Below are 22,554 nucleotides of genomic sequence, written 5' to 3' on the forward strand. Positions count from 1 at the left end.
ACGGATCCTAGAGTCACCCTATCTACCTGGATGGACTTTAGGACATCACTATTTGTACCCCTCAGTTGATGTTGTCCAGTGACATAAAGTTCAGAGTTAAAATACTTTTATTTACTGTTTTCATACACTTTCTGCACACGGTCCACCTCCTTTACACAATACACCTTTTGCACATGGTTCATATTTGCACACGGTCCACTTTTGCACACGGTTCACCTTTTGTACAATACACTTATTCTACACATGCTTCTCCTTTTTGCACACAGTCCAACTTCTGCACACCTCCACCTTTTGCACTCAAGGCACTGTATAGGGAGAGCTAATCACCTTTATTGGATTATCTCCCAGACTCGCTGTCACCTGTATTGTCTTTACTGACCCTTCCCCCTGTGATGTCCTTCCTATAAAAGAAGACACTTGTTCCACAATAAAGAGTTCTGATTTTATACCTGAAGACTGGTGTTGCCTGGTTCTTTGGGTACAAGGATGCAATAATCTCTAGTTCTGCCTGGGGATATTGCCTGTGATATGCTGGGGCTTGTCATCCGGAAGGAGAAGTCACTTTTGGCGGAGTCAGTCCGTCACAATTACCAATTGTAATCTATACACCACCAGCCCCTGCAGTGCAATATGTCTCCTTCACACACACCTCCTCCCCTCCCCCTCCCTGCTCTGTGGTTTGCTCTGTGTTTCCCCCGTGAAAACTTGAAGCCTCCCAGTGAAATGTGAGCTCCTGTGTAGACAGAGCAGGGGAGGGGGGAGGAGCTGTGGACGTCCTCATTCTCCCCCTGCTTGAATCTTACAGATAGGGGCGTTTCTGAGGCTGAGCCTATGGCTGCCTCAGAAAGCACCCGCTTATGCATATGCAGGGAGGACCCGGCGGAGGCTAGGGGGAGCACAAACACTGCTGGGAGGAAGAGATCTCCGTCCCCAAGATGGCGGCTGCAATGTAATGAATAGGGGACGGACGCAGGACTACTGGGCTATGCTGGCAACTCTAATATCTCAGAAACGGCTGCATATAGGTAAATAGAACTAATTGACTGAATTGTATAACTTTTGTTTGGGGAACATTGGGGCAGGGATTTTTGACCACTACAGTTGTCCTTTAAGTGGTTAAAGGATGGACACTCATTGAAAAAAAAGTGACAAAAACCTGTGCGCCAACATGAAATTCTTAGTCACTGTGGCGACCTGGCGCCTAGGATTTGTCAAGCCCTGGCTTAGCCTCTTTCTAATGCACTTCCCTTTACAAAACTACAACTCCCAGCATGCCCGGACAGCCAATGGCTGTCCGGGCATGTTGGGAGTTGTAGTTTTGCAACAGCTGGAGGCACCCTGGTTGGGAAATACTGTTCTAATGAATGAGAAAAGCACAGAAAAGTCCACAAGCGTGCCCTGCCAGAGGACATGAAGAACAGGAAACCAAAGAAGAAATTCTACACAGGCGCGACTGCAAAATGAACCCCAGAGGCTTTTAAGAGAAGTTACAGCCCAGGAATAAGAGAGACCTAGAAACACCTAAGGGGAAGCGCTAAGGGAATTACTGAACAAGTGCGCCAATGTGCATAAATAGACTGTGTATCGCTAATTCAGCACTGCGGTCCCCTTAATCACAAGATCAGTAGGGGTCTAAGAGGTCAGACCCCCATTGATCATAAAGTGATGGCATATCCTAGCGATTACCTTATGAAATGGGGATCTCACTTTAATATGCAGGGGGTTTCTCACTGCGATTTTCACCAACACTCACTTTAATGGGTCCGTTGAAAATCCGCAAAAGTAGCAGATTGCTGGCGGACCCATTGAGGTGAATGGTAGCACAACTCCCAGCGGACACCATGCATGTGAACTTACCCTCATGCTCTACAGGTCACTTTCCAGCATCCTTCTCCTTATCATCACAGACAGAACAGGAAGTCTCAGATTAGTTTTAGGCCTAGTGGCCAAAATGAAAACTGCAGGATTTCAGGATTATCTTTATATAGATAAAAAATAATTGCCAAAAATTCTTTAAAAAATTCTTTAAAAAAAAAAATGTTTAACATAAAAACTTTAAAGGGGTACTCCCACCCTAGACATCTTATCCCGGAGGTCCCGCCGCTGGGGACCCGCGCAATATTGCATGCGGCACCCACCTGTTTCTTGTCCGGAAGCACTGGAGGGTCTGGGTCGCGACCACGGGAACGGAACCGTGACGTCAGGACTCCGCCCCCAGGACTCCATCCCCTCAATGCAAGTCTATGGGAGGGGGCGTGACTGCCGTCACGCCCCCTCCCATAGACTTGCATTGAGGGGACAGGGCGTGACGTCACACGGGGGCGGAGTCATGACGTCACGGACTTCCGTTCCCGTGGTCGCGACCCAGACCCTCCAGTGCTTCCGGACAAGAAACAGGTGGGTGCCGCATGCAATATTCCGTGGGTCCCCAGCGGTGGGACCTCTGTGATCAGACATCTTATCCCCTATCCTTTGGATAGGGGATAAGATGTCTAGGGTGGGAGTACTCCTTTAAACAGCAAGAACTGCAGATCTGCACCACTGTGAGGTCTTCATTTTAGAAAAAAAAGAAAAAATACAGAACCTTTTGCAATGATCCCAGTACAAAACCAGTGTAAAGCTGTTTTAATCATAAATAGGGTCGAAAGGCTTCCCTTTAGGAATACGTGTTAGGGCATACAAAACAACACTTATATAAATATATACAACATCTGGCAACCTCATAAAACAGTACACAGAATTCAGGGATTTCTGGAAATCTAAATGATTGTCATGGCGGAGCCCCCCCCCCCAAAAAAAAAAAGCCCCCTCCCAGGGGAAGTATCAGCACTCGGTCTCCTTGCTGTCTATCCTTCCTTGCCGCTGGAGTTTAAATGAAGAGGCCTTCTCGCTCCTGGTGACCGGATGGTCAGTGAGGTCCTCAAATGACTTGGCGGGAGAACCACTGTTGGGGAAAGGATCGTCATCAAACTGGTCTTCAAGGTGCGAGTCTGTGCTGGGGTCCTCCTGGATAGTGTCCATCCTCTGATGGTCAGCCTTGGCAGAGTTGGGGGCTACTGGCACTTGCTGCAAGGGCTGGAATCGGGTGTTGGGTTGGGAGGATGGGAAAGGTTTGACAATTCGTACAGGAGCAGAGTCCATACTGCTTAGCATTTCCACATTCTGTCAAAAAGGGGACAAAGTAGAACATGAAAAAAGGAAACATATTAGACATGTATACCCCCGAAATCAGATCAATCCCATCCATAAATGTAAGGCTACAGCAGGAGCCCTCCCCCAAATGGGTTGCTTCAGGAACATTCCGAAAATCCTGACAGAAACTGTAGTGATGTTTAGTCTAGGTTCACATTATCGTTTGCAACCGACCTGTCGTTTCCCCCCCGAGCCGAACGGACTCTAAAACGAGTCGGATGCAAACATCTACTGCCGGGTCTCTACCAATCCCATCCACCTGCATGATGCCTGTCGGTGATCTGGCAATTTTACAGGAATTTAGCGGAGAAGAAAAAATTGTTGCTAATGCTATTTTTTTTCTCCGCTAAACTCCCGTCATTCTGATCAGATTGCTGACGCAACTCCGAAGAGCGGAGTCTGACGGCAATGTGAATGAGCCCTTATCTGCCTTTAACTACAGGGTCCTAAAATAAAGACAGCACACTGCTGCGGCCAATGGTTGGCTCGTCTTGGAAGCAAAAAGAGAGATCGGGGATCGGACGGGAGCAAAAGGAACCTGGGTTAGGTAAGTTTAGTTTTTTTTTTCTATTTTCCCTCCTTGCCCAAGAAAATATTTTTTTATTTTATATATATATTAACCTGATATCACAGTGATGTTTCGGCTGTCCACTTGCAGCCTTTCTCAAGCTATATATATTTTTTATCTATATATAATTTTATATATATTTTTTATTTATATACATTTTTTTTTATTGTTTTTATTTTATTATAAACACACACACACGCACACACACATATATATATATATATATATATATATATTTTTTTTTTTTCTTTTTACTGGAATACCCCTTTAAAATCTCTAAGAGGTTTCAGTTGAATGTTTCAGTTGAAGGTCTTGCAGTACCTATAAGCTCTACGCTGTCATTGGATTGGGAATTCCATTGATCAGCAATTAATGATTTCTTGGGGCTTCAACCTCTAAGGCCATGTTCAAATGTCACAATTTCCATGCCGGATACCGCATTGGAATTCGGCACGGAGATTCCGCTGCAGCAGAGTCCTGTTGAATTCAACGGGATTCTGCTGCTCTGCGCACACGGTGGAATTTTCTGCGCCAGATGTTTCCGGCATGAAATTTCATTCTCCGTGTCCGCGCAAAGAATAAACACGTTCGTTCTTTGCGCGGAGTCTGCACTGAATGCATAGCTGTCTGAGACGGCGAATTCCTGTGCAGTCCTAGCGCTGGCATATTATGCAGTTTGTGGAATGTCCACACGGAGATTCTCCGTGCGGACATTCCGTCGTGTGAACGTAGCCTAACAGCAGAACGAAGGGTCAAGAGCGTTCCTGCAAGCATTGCCGCCTCTACTATGTTTACACAGACATTGCCCATTGGATGTGCCTGGTACTGCAGCTGTTTGCCCATTGGATGTGCCTGGTACTGCAGCTGTTTGCCCATTGGATGTGCCTGGTACTGCAGCTGTTTGCCCATTGGATGTGCCTGGTACTGCAGCTGTTTGCCCATTGGATGTGCCTGGTACTGCAGCTCTTTGCCCATTGGATGTGCCTGGTACTGCAGCTCTTTGCCCATTGGATGTGCCTGGTACTGCAGCTGTTTGCCCATTGGATGTGCCTGGTACTGCAGCTGTTTGCCCATTGGATGTGCCTGGTACTGCAGCTGTTTGCCCATTGGATGTGCCTGGTACTGCAGCTGTTTGCCCATTGGATGTGCCTGGTACTGCAGCTGTTTGCCCATTGGATGTGCCTGGTACTGCAGCTGTTTGCCCATTGGATGTGCCTGGTACTGCAGCTGTTTGCCCATTGGATGTGCCTGGTACTGCAGCTGTTTGCCCATTGGATGTGCCTGGTACTGCAGCTGTTTGCCCATTGGATGTGCCTGGTACTGCAGCTGTTTGCCCATTGGATGTGCCTGGTACTGCAGCTCTTTGCCCATTAGATGTGCCTGGTACTGTAGCTCTTTGCCCATTGGATGTGCCTGGTACTGCAGCTGTTTGCCCATTGGATGTGCCTGGTACTGCAGCTCTTTGCCCATTGGATGTGCCTGGTACTGCAGCTCTTTGCCCATTGGATGTGCCTGGTACTGCAGCTCTTTGCCCATTGGATGTGCCTGGTACTGCAGCTCTTTGCCCATTGGATGTGCCTGGTACTGCAGCTCTTTACATTTACTTTAGTATATCCTAAAGCAGTGGTCTCCGAACTGTGGATCTAAGCTGTTGCAAAACTACAACTCCCAGTATGCCCGGACAGCCAATGGCTGTCCGGGCATACTGGGAGTTGCAGTTTTGCAACAGCTGGAGGTCCACAGTTTGGAGACCACTGTTGAAGCAGCTGATAACACATGAACACTTACACTTGGCAAAAATAAGTTTTTAGCATTTTCTTCATACTGCTTGTCCAGCTTCTTATCCTGGAAGAGTGGGAAGAACACAGAAGTTAATAAGTCTGGAACCAATCGAACATCACTGAATAAGAACAATCTAGTGCAGTGTTCCCCTATGTGGCAAGACTACCATCATGTGCTGTTAGGGCATGCTGGGAGTTGTAGTTTAGCAACGGCCAGAGACCACAGGTTTGGGAGCAATATAGGGCGATACAAGTGACATTCTTTCTCATGTATACAGTAACGGCTCTTATACACGCGTTTCTAGAAATACTCATTTCTGACAATCGGCCGATGTAAAAGTGCCAGCGACCAGCCGCTAAACAAGTAAACGCTCATCTGTCGGCTGATCACATCTTTTGCGCAGCCCATAAAGTCATCGCTATCACTGCAACATCACCCCGTGTAAAATTTGCATGTTACATCTGGATTTCAATGGGCATTTTGCCCCATGCATTGCAAAGAGTGAACGCGCATGCTCATATTTTTTGCGCAGATTTTTCTCCCCTTACGTGTTATTGTGCCATTGTATTGGAAACCGCTCTGGATACTGCCACATCTAAACCTAGCTTTACACAATGTCCCCGATTTACTATTGGAAACCCGACCTGTTTTGCCGGTTTGTGTGCCAAAATGTGGTGCAGTGTGCCAGAATATGGCAAATTGCACCACAAATTGAATCTGCGCCAGAATTTACAATAACATTTTTTTTTTTTTTTTTAAACCCGACTTACTCTCCATTTTATGCAAAAAGGGGCCTGGCTGACAAAAAGGGGTGTGTCCGCAACATTTTTGAGCTCTGGAAAACCCGACAGCTCAGAGAAGGTGTAAAAAAATGTAGGGAAAAGTGAAAAATGTAGGGAAACATTAGTAAATACTGTGGAAAAATACCTGTCGGGGAATCAAAACCCACTCTTAATCAGGGCCAATGTTTTTTGTCATGTTTGTGGGAGGCAGCCATCTTGTCTGACCTGCCTCTACTCTTCTCTGTATGATGGCATACAGAAATATAATTTACAGCAGCCACATGGACCATAGGAACCTGTCATTAGGAGATGACTCTGACTTCTATGGTAGAGTTTTTTTAGACATGCTCTGTGACCTGTGCAGGGAGATAAGACATCACCTATTGTGACTGATCTGATCCCATCTTATCTATAAACTGATGTCGCCTGTCATTATAATTCTACCTGTGATGATAAGATTGAGTACTTTTCTCTACATACCAGGAACTGTCAGGGTATTATCACGCTTAATGGACAAAGTAAAAACTGCAAGATTTTTTGGGATTATTCTTAAATAAAGAAAAATATGTGGAAAATAAGAAAGAAACATCAAACACAAATTTAATTAAAAAAATTAATAAAATAATAATAATAATAAGTAGCTCATTTTCTGATGGTACATTCCCTTGAAGCACATAAGGATTTGTAAGAGATCATGTACTCACCACACAGTGCACCAAAATACTGAGAGGAATCCAGAAGATCAGAGAAAAAACTACGACGGATCCTACAATGTTGTCTGCCAGGAACTTGCCTAAAAGAAATATAGCAAGTACAACAGGTAATGCGATCCCTAAAGAGCCTTCACAATGAATGATACCAACTGGTTATAGGGGTACTCCGGGGAACTTATCAGACAATTATCCCCAATCCACAGGATAAGGAATACAGGTCTGATCGCAGGGGTTCTGACCACTAGGACTACCCGCGATCTCCTGTACGGGGCCCTGACTGCTTTTAATCAGTTGGGGTCTCAGTGCTGAGAGAGAGGAATGAGCGGGGAGAAGTGTGAGGTAAGGCGCTTCACTCCCTGGCTTGCAGTGATCTCCATCCAGCTTCTAGACTTATAATGGGGCATCCAAAGAAGCAGAGTATGCTGCAAGCTGGGGAGTGAAGTTTGGTGGAGGTTTTATCACCCGACCTATCAAAATATATCTGTGTGACACATGAAATATTTTATATCAAAAAACGTTTCTGTAAATTTCCAATATATTGTCTGCACCTATATCCCTCCCCATTTTCAAGAGCTCTGTTTGCCGTCAGTGAAAGAAAAATCTTGTCTTCTTGTAGTTTCCCATCATACGATAACAAAACACAAATCACTCACCCAACATATTAATGCTCAGTTTATCAATGAAATCCCAGATCCTCTCTATCACATCTTGCACTTGTTTCTCACACTTTCCCTGTTTGAAAGACACATGAAAAACAAATTGTATCACTAAGTCTACATTGTATACACATAAAACAATGGCCGACTGGTTAGGATTAGAGATGAATGAGCACACAGAAGCGAAGATCAGAATACACCAGAGTTGTTCACCAAATCTCACAAGTCAAGTGCACCTTAGAAATTCCAAGGCTGGTATTACACTATCTGGAGGAGCTTTAGGGTCTATTCACACATACAGTATCCTGCGCAGGATTTGATGCTGCAGAATTGAAGCTGTGTTCAGTCATTTAGTTTACATTGAAATCTGCAGCATCAAATATGCACAAGATATTGCACGTGTGAATACACCTTAAAGGGGTATTCCGCCCCTAGACATCTTATCCCCTATCCAAAGGATAGGGGATAAGATGTCTGATCACGGGGGATCCGCCGCTGGGGACCCCCGCAGTCTCCCTGCGGCACCCACTTGTCATCAGCCTCAGTGAAGATTGCTCCGTGTCTGATCACTTGTGATACAGGAGCCCGAGTATCGTGACGCCCCCTCCCATAGGCTTGCATTGAGGGGGTGGGGCTGTGATGGCACAAGGGGGTGGAGCCGTGACATCACGATACTCCTGCTCCTGTATCACAAGTCATCAGACATGGAGTGCTCTTCGCTCCGTGAGGCTGATGACAAGTGTGTGCAGTAGAGAGATCACGGAGTCCCCAGAGGCGGGACCCCCCGTGATCAGACATTTTATCCCCTATCCTTTGGATAGGGGATAAGATATCTAGGGCTAGAGTACCCCTTTAAGGGTAGGGTCACCTTGAAAACATGTATTTCACGCTGCGGATGTGCTGATTTCAGGCACAAGACCGAGCTCTCTGCTGTGGCTGGGCAGCTCTGTATGTCCGCTCCTGACTGCCAGCGATAAATCTGCGCTACGAGTGAACACACAGGGCTACCCAGCCACTGCCGTCAGCGCATCACTACGCGGAATATGCTGCGTATGTGCTCTGCTGCTTTATTCCCTATGTATTAAATATGTAAGTGTAAATAGACCCCTAGGGTAGGGTCACAGACTAAGACTATGGGAGTATTAATAAACACCTATAGACTTTGCTAGCACTGAAATACGCAGTGTCAAATACGCTACATGTGACCCTACCGTGAAGGTGCGTTCACACAAGCATATTTTTGCTGCAGATTTTCTGCTGCAGATTCTGCTGCCCATTGACTTCAATGGGTAGCAATGCTACAGCAGATCTGCTGCAGAAAATACACGTGTGTGAACGCACCCTTAAGGGGTTTTCTGACAGGTGACAACTTACGTTGCTATCACAGAAGCCCACGGTGCACGGCTTCCCTCTACGTAATAGGCGGTACTGTTTAGAGGAGTCCATGTACGGACTGCAGTTCCCACTGTAGTCCCGGCAGCAGACTTTACACGAATGCTCAGTTTCTGAAAAAGAAGACAAATCACTTTGGAAAGCTTCTTAAAAAGAGATGTTCATAGAAACCAAGAAGCGGAAAGGTTTCTTCCCACTAGATGTTCCAGATTTAAGGGGGTTATCCGAAGATTCCACAAGAGAGGGGATAACAAGCTGATCTGTGAGGGTCCGACCACTGGGAGTGAATGGAGCGGAAGCCGAGTAACCACGCTGCTACTACATTCACCTGAGAAAAGGACTTTGGGGGAGATTTATCAAAACCTGTAGAGAGGCAAAGTTGCTGAGTTTCCCATAGCAACCAATCAGATCACTTCTTTCATTTTTCAGAGGCCTTGTTAAGAATGTAAGAAGCGATCTGATTGGTTGCTATGGGCAACTCAGAAACTTTGCCTTTCCACAGGTTTTGATAAATCTCCCCCTTTGTTCTTGTGATCTGCATACAGTGATCCCTCAAGTTACAATATTAATTGGTTCCAGGACGACCATTGTATGTTGAGACCAGAACTCTATGGAAACCTGGTAATTGGTTCTGAAGCCCCAAAATGTCATCCAAAAATAGGAAAAAGAGAAAAGTAAAGAAAAATAAGTAGATAACTAATATAGATACATTTCCAAAATCCAAAGAATGAGATGGCACTCTTCCAAACAGTAAACTTGTATTTATTAGGATAGAATCATCCGGTTACAGACACCACATGGGCAACGGGCCGTTTCTCGCCACACAGGGCACTTAATCGTGAGGTCATGTGGTGTCTGTAACCGGATGATTCTATCCTAATAAATACAAGTTTACCGTTTGGAAGAGTGCCATCTCATTCTTTGGATTTTGGAATTTTACATACTGTACCTTTCAAGATGGAGTACCATCCAAGGTAACAAATGGACTGATCATGTGTACTGCTCGAGGATCCTAGGAGTGCTTGGAGAGGAAGCAGCAGTGTGGCTATATGCTGTCTCTTGTTTAAGACTAATATAGATAAAGCAAATCCTTACATATAAAAGTAATAAAGATCTGCTGGGAGCTGTAATCACTGTCTATGTAGAGGACAGGAGCTTCTTCAGGGTCCTGTACAGTACACAGTGTCCTAAATAAGTAATGGAGCCGCCTTCATTTGGTGTCCAAAGGAGCAGGTAACCCTGGTACAGGTAAAGAGTACAGAACATGTAATACCTCCCTGTACTGTAGGGGGCGCTACCAGACACCAGTCAGTGCATACACTTCAGTAATACAGGGGTTTTACCAGTGAATGTCCATTCTGATTGGTCGGTTCTTCCAGCCATTGACACGTTTCACAGATCTGGACTGTCTGTAATATTGTATGTTGAGTCTGGTTTCAAGTTACAATGGTCCAGAAAAGATCATTGTATGTTGGAAATATAGTGACCTGAGGCCATTGTAAGTTAAGGGATCACTGGAGGCTTTTGATATCTCCTAGTGGTAGCTGCACTAATTAAACCTTTTAAGAGATTTCCGGGACTTTACTATTGATAGGATATGAGATAGATGGGGGTCCAACTTCCGATACCTCCACCGATCAGCTGATTGAAAGGGCCAAAATGCTGGTGTCTTCATTGTTGACCTCTTCACAGCTCCAGACATTTTGTAATGGCCATACCTGGCCCCAGAATTGTCTCTAGTGGTCTGGGATAACAAGACCGTATGCCGTTATGTGTGTCATGTGATATAGGACACCCTTACCATTGCAGGCGCAGGATTTCAGGTTCAGCTCTATCTCACAGAATGGACGACATTCCCCATTCGCACATTTTCCCAGATCTACGCAGACGGTGTCATCGGCTGCGTTCCCAGGAGGAGGACATTCGCTGCTGTTCCCTGTGGATGGGCGGAAAGTGACAAAGCAAATGGCATCAGGCATACTGAACCGTCCGTAATGTCTGACATGATGACTTGAAATAAAAAGTACATAAGAGGGTCTATTCACACATACAGTAACATGCGCATATTTGCTGCACAGGATTTGAAGCTGCAGAGTGAACACAGCTTCAAATCTGCAGCTTCAAATCCTGCGCATCAAATATGTGCAGGATACTGTACGTGTGAATACACCCTTAGAGAAGGAGAAAAATGAGATGTTAAATAGAATTAATGAAGCAAAGCTTTAGTGCCTGTGATCCCATGGCAACACCTCCTGGCATTGTGCTCTTTTAGCTTAGTGTTACCACAGTGGAACAATATATGGAGTAAGATTGACGTTCAGGGTCCTGGAAGTGTTGTCATGGAAAAACAGGCGCAAAAGTTTCCAATAATAGGAGATAGGAATTAGATTTTTTTTATACCTCTTTTTAAAGGGGTACTCCACTGGAAAACATTTTCTTTTAAATCAACTGGTGCCAGAAAGTTAAACAAATTTGTAAATTACTTCTATTTAAAAATCTTAATCCTTCCAGTACTTATCAGCTGCTGTATACTACAGAAGAAGTTATTTTCTTTTTGAATTTCCTTTCTGTCTGACCACAAGTGCTCTCTGCTGACACTTCTGGCCATGTCAGGAACTGTCCAGAGCAGGAGAGGTTTGCTATGGGGATTTGCTCCTAATCTGAACAGTTAATAAAATGCCCAGAGGTGTCAGCAGAGAGCACTGTGGTCAGGCAGAAAGGAAATTCAAGAAGAAAAGAACTTCCTCTGTAGTATACAGCAGCTGATAAGTACTGAAAGGATTAAGATTTTTTAATAGAAGTAATTTACAAATCTGTTTAACTTTCTGGCATCACTTGAGTTAAAAAAATAAATAAATAAAAAAAAGTTTCCCGGGGAGTAACCCTTTAAACTTTTACTACATCTAGACCAGTGTTTTTCCAAACAGTGTGCCTCCAGCTGTTGCAAAACTACAACTCCCTACAACACACACAGCATGCTGGGAGTTGTAGTTTTGCAACAGCTGGAGGCACACTGTTAGGAAAACCCTGGTCTAGTCTTCTAGAATTACAGGAGACACATACACCTATAGGGCCTGGAACCATGTGAACATTATATATATATAGTAGATATCCCTGATCAAAGAACATTTACAGGACCAGGACCCCACTATGGGTCATGTGTTGTAATAATTGATGAGGCCGAGTTGCGATACCGAACACAACATGCAGGTCCCTTTTTCCCAACCTTGTTCTACCTCTCTGTAGGAGGATAGAAGGTTTCTTCAATATCGAGTGATGGAGCGGAGTGTTAGCGTAGCATGTGGTACGGTGTATAGCTTAGGGAACCTGTGCTGTATATTGTACCGTCATGCTTTGTGTGATTGTAATTTCTTGTATGACTTGTAATGACGACTGAATGACCAATAAAGCTTTTTCAATACCTGTAGGAGGATAGAAGGCAAAGCAAGTAATAAATGCCATGGCAGACAGACTTGGACTCTTACCAGTGCAGAAGGATTCCCCTTTGCAGGTGGCATTTATAGCTTCCTGGCATTTCTTCTGAGCAGTTTCAAACTGGCAGCCCTTACAGCACGGACTGTTACGATCACTAGAATATTGGGGGGATTAAGACAATATCATTTCATGATTTAGTATCCATATTAACAAAAACACACTGTAAATACATCAAGGGGTTAAAAAAAAAATGTAAAAATTAAAAATTGGTAGCGACAATTCCAAGCATTTATGGGAGCAAGAATAAGGACCAGAGCAGAGGGTCTCAGATAAGATACCTAAAGATTCTACCCAATAGGGATCTGACAGGTTTAGTCCTCATATAAAATAAACCTAAAATTATATTTGGCTAATATTCTAGAGAAACACTACAGACAAGACATATATACACTCTGTTATGTCAAGAACCTTTAGTTCCCTATTTTATGCGCTTTCTTTTTTGCTTGATTTTAAAGAATAAGTATCATACAAAAAAAAACGTATCTCCTATCCAAGGGCCCCCGCGATCTGCTGTCCATCACAGGGGCGCGTCACGCCGCTCCGCTTGAATCAGGAGCCGCCACGCCCCCTCCATTTAGCTCTATGGAGAAGCTGTTCGGCAATCTTCGGCTCTCCCATAAAGCTATATGGAGGGGGCATAGCGGCTCCCGATTTGGGCGAAGGTCGTGGCACGCGCCTATGATGGACAGCCGGGGCTCCAGACAGCAGATCGCAGGGAGCCCCAGCGCTCTGACCCCCCACGATCTAGAACTTATCCCCTATCCGAGGGCCCCCGCGATCTGCTGTCTGGAGCCCCGGCTTTCCATCACAGGGGCGCGTCACGCCCCCGGCCCAAATCAGGAGCCGCCACGCCCCCTCCATTTAGCTCTATGGAGAAGCTGTTCGGCAATCTTCGGCTCTTCCATAAAGGTATATGGAGGGGGCGCAGCGGCTCCCGATTTGGGCGAAGGTCGTGGCACGCCCCTATGATGGACAGCTGGGGCTCCAGACAGCAGATCGCAGGGAGCCCCAGCGCTCTGACCCCCCACGATCTAGAACTTATCCCCTATCCTTGGGATAGAGGATACGTTTTTTTAGTATGATACTTATCCTTTAATGCAACAAGACTACTTTCTTTTCGGTTGAACAGGACAACAAAGTGGACTCCAGAAACACCACCACATCTGTCCATGCATTGTCTGGTATTGCTGCACAGTCCCATTTAAGTAAACAGATCTGAACTGCAATACAGAGCATAGCCGAATTACAGTAGAGCATTCATTCTAGTCCTGGACAACTCCATCAATAGATCTGGCTGTGGCCAGTAATTGACAACGTGTTGAGACTGGATCAAAAAGGACCCAGTGAGTATCGCAATGGCAGCCAACACATTGGACATAATGCCAGTCTGTCATGCCAAAAACCACCTTTAAATGGGCATTGTCAGATTCAAAAACTTTTTATATGTTGTACATCTTGGCAAATAGAGAAATCATGGCGTATACCAGTGGTCTTCAACCTGCGGACCTCCAGATGTTGCAAAACTACAACTCCTAGCATGCCCGGACAGCCAACGGCTGTCCGGGCATGCTGGGAGTTGTAGTTTTGCAACATCTGGAGGTCCGCAGGTTGAAGACCACTGGCGTATACTATACCATCCACAACATAATCCTGTCTGGCAGCAGCATCTTCTTTGTCCCAGCTGAAGCACAGGCTGGGACAAAGTGCAGGAAGTGAGGGCGGAACTAGCACTCCTCTGTGCTCACTCCTGTCCTGTCTATCAGACTCCTATCTGAAAACAGAGAGGAGGGGGTCACAGAGCAGCCTGCAGTGATTGGATGAAGAGACCCAGCACAGCACAGCAGACTCGGGGAGAAAGTCGATACATGGTGAGTGAGGGCGGGCCCAGTGCTTGCCTTGAACACGCAACTTCCTGAGCAGTGGATGTCAGAATGAGTGAGCAGCAGAACGGAGAGATTTGTAAACCAAACAAAGAAGCTACACACAAAAAAAGACATGTAAAGGATCGGCATGACATAGTGAGTAATATTATATAAGCTTTTTTTTTTCTGTGATATGACAGGTACTTGCTGACCGTTTCCACTGACATCCAGCAGGACCACTCTGGAATCGAATGGGGTTTCCAAAGTGCACTGTTCCCTCTAGGACTGTCTAGAATGCAATGTCTTTTTGCTTTACACACCTGCATTTTGCTTTATTCCTAAACTTGCATTCAGAGGTACAGCAGGGGTCGGCGTGCTGGTGCAGCAGGCCTGGGTCACAGTCCTCCCCCTCGTCCACCCTGGAGTTGCCGCAGACTTTGTTGTTGCGCTCCTTGAAGCAGATGTTGGCCTTGCTCATCAGGGTGCGCAGGATCGACTCTCTGCTGCAAATGGAGAACATCTGATGGAGAGAAACAGAAAGGATTTCAACATCTACCAACACAAGCATCTAGACTAACATGAGCCATTCTTATATTCATGTGTATACAGAACATTGTCCTCTGCCTTCATCATGATTTGCCTGTATTGCCATGTAAAGATCCTGACACCCATGGGAGGCATTCATCTCAATTCCTACAGTTTATGTAGGACAAGAAGATGGTTTAAAGGGGTACTCCACTGGATGTTCTGAATGCTGTTTTCCTGCTGCGGGGGTCGACCACGCCCCTCGAGACATCACGGCCACGCCCCCTCAATGCAAGTCTATGGGAGGGGGCGTGACGGCAGTCACGCCCCCTCCCATAGACTTGCATGAAGGAGGCGTGGCCGTGACATCACGAGCCTCCGCCCCGCATCGCCTGTCATCTGGCACGGAGCAAAGTTCGCTCCGTGCATTGGATGTCTGGGGTGCTGCAGCTGAGATCGCGGGGGTCCCCAGTGGCGGGAGCCATGCGATCAGACATCTTATCCCCTATTCTTTGTCTAGGGGCGGAGTAGCCCTTTTAAGAGTGATTTCCATTCAGAGACGGCGTCACACCACCTCCCATAGGCTTGCATAGAGGGGGCATGGCCGTGATGTCACAAGGGGTGTGGCCGACCCCCGCAGCATAGAAACAGCGTTAAGAACATTTATTTCCGAATGCTGGCCAGTGGAGTACCCCTTTAAGAAAAAGGGTTAGGACAAGGGCATACACACAAAAAAGGAAGACATTACAGCTCTTATGGGGGTCTTGGAGTGGTAAAATTGGGGTGGTAAAATTGTTCAAAGGTCTGGAGAAACAAAACACACCATGTCCTTTTGTTCTGAATGGTAACACTGGGAAACGTCATGAGTGTTTTTTTTGGGTGGGGCGGTCATTTATTTTATGGATGCCATTGAGGAAGGCCGCCGTAAAGGGGTACTCCACCCCCGGCATCTTGTCCCCTATCAAAAGGATAGGGGATAAGATGTCAGATCGCCAGGGTCCTGCTGCTGGGGACCCCCGGGATCTACGCTGCAGCACCCCGCTATCATTACTGCGCAGTGCAAACTCGCTCTGTGCGTAATGACTGGCGATACAGAGGCCGGAGCATCATTACGTCACGGCTCCATCATGCCCCCTCCCATAGACCCCCTTCCATAGACTTGCATTAAGGGGAGGGGCCGTGATGCCATGAGGGGGCGGAGCCATGACGTCACGATGCTCCGGCCCCTGTATCGCCCGTCATTACGCACAGAGCGAGTTTGCACTGTGCAGTAATGATAGCGCGGTGCTGCAGCGGAGATCCCGGGGGTCCCCAGCAGCGGGACCCCGGCGATCTGACATCTTATAAGATGCTAGGGGCGGAGTAACCCTTTAAACTAAATCTTATCTACAAGTTTACTCCTAACAAAAGATAGATGAGACTAGGAATATTGTCATATGAATAGAGCCCAACATGTTTTATACATTTACAAAAAGTCCTGAAAGGTGGTAAATAGGTAAGTTGTCATTCATCACAGCGTTTCGATGAAAGAGCAGAGATCCTTAGGGACACCCACGAAGAATACAGACACAAGAGTGAAGATATGAGGTCTATATGATGGGTATACAGGAATGAAGAAAACAAGCTTAATGTCAGGAAAAGAGACAGCTGATAATGCAGGAGCTTCATAATAGAGTTCAGTAATGGGTTTTTCCTTACCTTATTATTTTGATGGTCTCCACTCACAGCTATAGGGTACATCACATATTTTTCCCCCACGATCCTCACTGGGGGGCACAGTCTTCCATGCTGTCAGGGTCATGCTCAGAGCCGAAGTTGTGGCCAAGCTCATGAGTAGTTACCAGGTCAGCTTCCTGTAAGAGACAGAACCGAAAGTCTATAAATGTCACAAATAATGGTTCATCCCTACCCAGAAAGATAACCAGCATACAACTTCACACCCCCCCCCCCCCCAAAGCAATTGTGGGAGGGTCATTCTGGTATTTGTGTCTGTATATCTGAAGACAATGTATCACTGGAGGTTGATGTGCATTATATAGCAGTCGGGGGGCATTCTTGATATCCAGGAAATGGTGGTTGGTTGAGGGAATAGAAGGAGGTTGGGGAGGGGGAGTGTTTTTTTAGGAGTACTAGAAAGAGTATTCTATATGCAGAGTCTCTACTGGCTGAGCCATAACACATGACAGCATCCACCGGAGAAACCACATATGGCACCAGCTGCAAGGGAAATGCACATTACATGCAAACAATTCAAATTAATTGGCCGTCAGAGCAGTTTCCCTATCCTGGCTCATATGGCTCCTTTATGGTGGCCATATTAGCGAACACAGCACATGGAAGCAATCTGACAGCACACCACCCCTCAATGCAAGTCTATGAGAGGGGGGCATGACCGTAACGTCTCGAGCCTTCAGCACTGCACTCGACGCTCTAAATGAATGCCGGGTGCAGCAGGGAGATTGCAGGGGTCCCCAGCGATCAGACATCTTATTCCCTATCCTTTGGATAGGAGAAAAGATGTCAAGGTGTGGGAGAACCCCTTTAAATACTGCTCTCTTCCTCTCAATTTTTTCCCTCCATTAAGTGCAGTGAAGGGTGTTAATATGTAAAAGTTCTAAAATTGTTGCGTAAAATGAGGCTTGCACACAATTTAGGAATTTCTGTATGCCAGAGAACTGGCAGAGCTGTTCCCCCCCCCACCCACCCCCCTTATATTGGACCTTTTGCAGCAGACATATTAGCAATTGTAAACCTCAAACTTGTTACAGTACAAATGTAAGATATATAAAATACTCCTATGAATGCAGGGGGTGGTTCTGGTTCTACCTTTGTAAGAATGGTTTTTCCGTAGTTTTTTTGTACTTGTCAAACCAGTGTTCAGGTAGATAGGTTTCTGTGAGGGACTCACTTCGGTAAGCTGTCCCGGGTATGAAAAGAGATGAAGTCATGTCAGACGAGGCATTTCAGGGCATAATGTAGAAACAAAAAGGCTCAAACATCAACTTCAGTTAAGCACTAGTAGAGAATCTCAGTCACGCCAGAATAAGTGACACGAAAGGAATAGAGACAGAAGATCTCCTGTAAATCTCCATCTCCAGCCATCTGCAGATCCCGTATCTGAGATCTACACGTACAGCTGGGGTCCACGGCACTGGGGGTCCACGGCGCCCTTGCTCTTTGGCATTTACCATATACAAAATTGGTACTAGGGATGTCCCAATACTGATACTAGTATCGGTGCTGATACCATACATTTGCATGGTATTGGAGACTCGTCTAATGTCTCTAATGTTCTACAGGGGGGGGGGGGGGGGGGGGGGCTGTCTACAAGTTTTTTTTTGCTGTCTACAAGGGGGGAGCTATCTTACTGGGGGGGGGCTGTGCTCTACAGGGGGGCTGCTAGTAATGTTTGCAGGGGGGGCTGCTGTCTATAGTGGGCTACGGCTAATGTTCTGCACCTATTCTATACTACCTACAAGGGGATACCTACTATTAAAGGAAATCTTACAGCAGAGTCACCTGCACTAACTTGAATTTATAGGTGACCTGGTTGAATTGCAGGTGACCCGGTTTTCTACCACTGCTCACCATGTGAACATCAGCGCAATTGCTCCGGAGACATCGGTCTTGCCGCCAATGCAAATTCCCTGTTCTGCCCAATGGAGAAGAGAGAAATCTTGGCTCAAGAAGTCTGCAACCTTTTATATGCCAAAAGGTGAACTATCTATTCAAGTAGCTACCAAGTACAGTGACCCCCCCGATATACGATCATTTCAACATACAATGCTTTTTTTATATCAGGGCCATGGCATAAAACGGCTATCCGGCAGTGCAGACTACTTAAGCTGCTGCCGGATAGCCGTTTAAGGTGCCTCGTGTTGTCCGGGTGGGTGTCACTCACCTGTACCGGCGCTCCGAACCGTCCTCTTCGGGAACCCCTGCATCGCCGGCGCTCTCCATCGTCGTCATCACATCATCGCGCATGCCGTCCCGTCATCCAATAGGAGCGGCTTGTGCAGCGATGTGATGACGGCGATGAAGTGACGTAGCAGAGACGGTCTGGGGACGCAGCAACAGCGATGGAGGGCGACATCCAGGGCAGCGGTGACGGTCCGGGAGCGGCGGGGGACAGGTGAGTATAACCTCCTATACTCAGTGGTCTTCAACCTGCAGACCTCCGTTGGTTGTCCGGGGAATGCTGGGAGTTGTATGTTTTCAACATCTGGAGGTCCGCAGGTTGGAGACCACTGTCCTATACTTTACATTGCACGGATCCCTCAACTAACGATCGTTCATTTGGAATGAATTACCATCGTATGTTGAGGGATCACTGTAATGTGAATGTAATTACTACCTAATCTGTTAACTCGATAAGATGTATCCCAGGAAGGCATGGTATTTTACCTTTCACTGTGTGGAGGGAAGAATACAAAGACTAATCTAACATCTGATCAGTAAGGTGTTTGTTCACATCTGCCAGAAGCCTCTGTCACAGATTCAGCCAAAAATTCTGGACAACTTGGTGCAGCATGCACTACTATTTTGCCCACCAAAATGATGAACATAATGACAAAAAGGAAAAATGACTCCTATAATAGTCAAAAAGGTCCTTCAGGCACTGTTGGGGTCACTTGTGTGACCGATCCAGGACTGTAATCACCAAGGAAATGAACAATGCAGATGGGAACAAAACCTAAACCATTAAAGGGGTACTCCACAGCCCCAGCCTTTAGAAACATTATGTTCCCAACGCTGGGTGCGGGGGTCGTGATGTCACGGCCATGCCCCTCGTGATGACACACCACGTCCCCTTCAATGCAAGTCTATGGAAGGGGGCGTGGCAGTCGCCACGCCCCCTCCCAAAGACTTGCATTGAGGGGGCGTTGCGTGAAGTCACGACGAGGGGCATGGCCGTGACGTTACAACCCCCGCACCCAGCGTTAGGAACATAATGTTCTAAACGCTGGGGCAGTGGAGTACCCCTTCAAACAAAAACTCACTTACCTGTTAATGCCCACATAATGTACATATATGTCATGTGGTTGTAAATGAGGCGTGGGTTCAGAAGCTGGGGGGTTAGACAGCTTAGATCAGAGTTATCTCAGACCCTGCCTGTTTTTTATGTATTCCTAAAATTAGAATACAGAAAAGTGAACGCATATAAAATGTCACTCACCCTTAGGACAGATTCCTCCGTGGGTGTTTGGCTTGTGGGATCCAACATAAGCAAGTCCTAGAGTCCCCCATGTCAAAGTCCTGATAGGTAAAGAGATGAGCCAGGCAGACAGTGGAAGCCTTTTCTGATATGTCATGGCTGAATTGCTGCAAACAAGAAGTTTCCATTACTGCCCAGACAAGATAATACTCAGGACAGGAAGAACGGACGTGCGACTATTGATGATTTTCTTCAAACAAAATACTATATAATGTCATAAGCCACAAAGAGGTCTTATTCCTATTTCACAGGAGGTGGTTTTTAGGCTGTTAGTGGATCCAGCATGTTGCCCAGCCTGAGGTGAGTGAATGTTAGGGTCCCATCCTATATGAGGCCACCTCCACGTGGTGGATGGGGGACACGTTTTGATCAAAGAGTGCGCTAAGAGCCTCCATTTTGTTGACCAAGTGTGCTGCTGCCATTTTCTTTTTTCTTACATGCATAAAGAGGACCTGTCATCAAACCATATTTTCTAAACTAACTCAGATTATATTCCCTAACTACTCCTAACACCCCTCCTGCCCTTAAAATATTTTTTTCGAGCTATAAAAAGCTCTATTGTACCTTTCCCCTTGCTCACAGTGTGTGTGCTCCCGGCAAGAGAAAGTGGGCGTTCCCCAGCAGGCATGATGTCACTGAAGCCTGCGAGAGCTGTGCCTCTCCAGGCCGGCAGTAGACCAAACTAACTGTTTGACTTGCGCAGGGAACAGAACAGAGCCACCTAGTGGCCATTTTTCAATCACATTAAAAACATATAAAAGGTTGAGAATTTTAACAGCACGCAAATAGCAAAGTGTCTTATGGTTACATAAGGAACAATTTATTAATAGTTTAGTTTGGTGACAGGTACTCTTTAAAAAAAAATTGCAGTGTGGCAAGAGTATTATCATGCAGAAAGGAGATTTGGTCTTTACAATGTTAAAGAAGAACTCCAGAATAGAAAAATTGTCCTCCATACTGGCGGCCGTTAAAAACAGAAAGAGGTACATAACTTCCTTCGCTCCTCCGGTGCCTCTGGTAACCCACTCCGGTCTCCGCCGAGATCCTCTTCCTTGTTGCCGGTGGTCAGAGAGTCATACTGCACTCAACCAATCACCGGACGCAACAAAGTCATGACTCGGCCGGTCGATAGGCTGAGCGGCAGTGTGACGTTTTTGGCCCGCTGCGAAGGAAGGTATGTACCTCTTCATTTTTTAACCACCGGCAGTATGGAGAAAATTTTTCTATTCTGTAGTTCTCCTTTAAGGTAAGTTGTAGACGTCCAAGTAACAACATCGACATGATACCAGGACCCAAGGATTTTCCAGCACAACAAAGCCCATAGCCTCAAACTGCCTCTGCTACATGTACTGTAGTACCGCTCCCTAAATCTGCTACATGTACTGTACTGCTCCCTACATCTACTACATGTACTGTACTGTTCCCTACATCTACTCCATGTACTGTACTGCTCTCTACATCTACTCCATGTACTGTACTGCTCTCTAACATCTACTCCATGTACTGTACTGCTCCCTACATCTACTCCATGTACTGTACTGCTCTCTACATCTACTGCATGTACTGTACTGCTCCCCACATCTACTGCATGTACTGTACTGCTCTCTACATCTACTCCATGTACTGTACTGCTCCCTACATCTACTCCATGTACTGTACTGCTCCCTACATCTACTCCATGTACTGTACTGCTCCCTACATCTACTCCATGTACTGTACTGCTCCCTACATCTAACTCCATGTACTGTACTGCTCTCTACATCTACTGCATGTACTGTACTGCTCCCTACATCTACTCCATGTACTGTACTGCTCTCTACATCTGCTCCTATGTACTGTACTGCTTCCCTGCATCTACTCCATGTACTGTACTGCTCCCTACATCTACTCCATGTACTGTACTGCTCCCTACTATCTACTCCATGTACTGTACTGCTCTCTACATCTACTCCATGTACTGTACTGCTCCCTACATCTACTCCATGTACTGTACTGCTCTCTACATCTACTCCATGTACTGTACTGCTCTCTACATCTACTCCATGTACTGTACTGCTCCCTACATCTACTCCATGTACTGTACTGCTCCCTACATCTACTCCATGTACTGTACTGCTCTCTACATCTACTCCATGTACTGTACTGCTCCCTACATCTACTCCATGTACTGTACTGCTCTCTACATCTACTCCATGTACTGTACTGCTCTCTACATCTACTCCATGTACTGTACTGCTCTCTACATCTACTCCATGTACTGTACTGCTCCCTACATCTACTCCATGTACTGTACTGCTCCCTACATCTACTGCATGTACTGTACTGCTCCCTACATCTACTCCATGTACTGTACTGCTCCCTACATCTACTCC

At 46.1% G+C, this 22,554-nt stretch overlaps 1 protein-coding gene across 1 annotated transcript in view; it reads right to left on the reverse strand.

The window, feature by feature from the left end:
• Nucleotides 1–2,608: 2,608 nt before the first annotated feature.
• The window catches only part of ADAM17 (ADAM metallopeptidase domain 17), a 91,156-nt gene continuing 71,210 nt past the window's right edge, over nt 2,609–22,554 (reverse strand). Inside the window, 16 exon segments of the mRNA XM_056564161.1 lie at nt 2,609–3,162; nt 5,549–5,605; nt 7,029–7,117; nt 7,691–7,769; nt 9,068–9,198; nt 10,887–11,021; nt 12,571–12,674; nt 14,763–14,962; nt 16,666–16,716; nt 16,718–16,738; nt 16,740–16,820; nt 17,794–17,823; nt 17,825–17,866; nt 17,868–17,884; nt 20,144–20,210; nt 20,212–20,289. Coding sequence (XP_056420136.1) covers nt 2,824–3,162; nt 5,549–5,605; nt 7,029–7,117; nt 7,691–7,769; nt 9,068–9,198; nt 10,887–11,021; nt 12,571–12,674; nt 14,763–14,962; nt 16,666–16,716; nt 16,718–16,738; nt 16,740–16,820; nt 17,794–17,823; nt 17,825–17,866; nt 17,868–17,884; nt 20,144–20,210; nt 20,212–20,289 — 1,521 coding nt within the window. The 3' untranslated portion in view covers nt 2,609–2,823.

Source organism: Hyla sarda, chromosome 3, assembly GCF_029499605.1.
Source record: "Hyla sarda isolate aHylSar1 chromosome 3, aHylSar1.hap1, whole genome shotgun sequence".
In the NCBI taxonomy this organism is placed as follows: Eukaryota; Metazoa; Chordata; class Amphibia; order Anura; family Hylidae; genus Hyla; species Hyla sarda.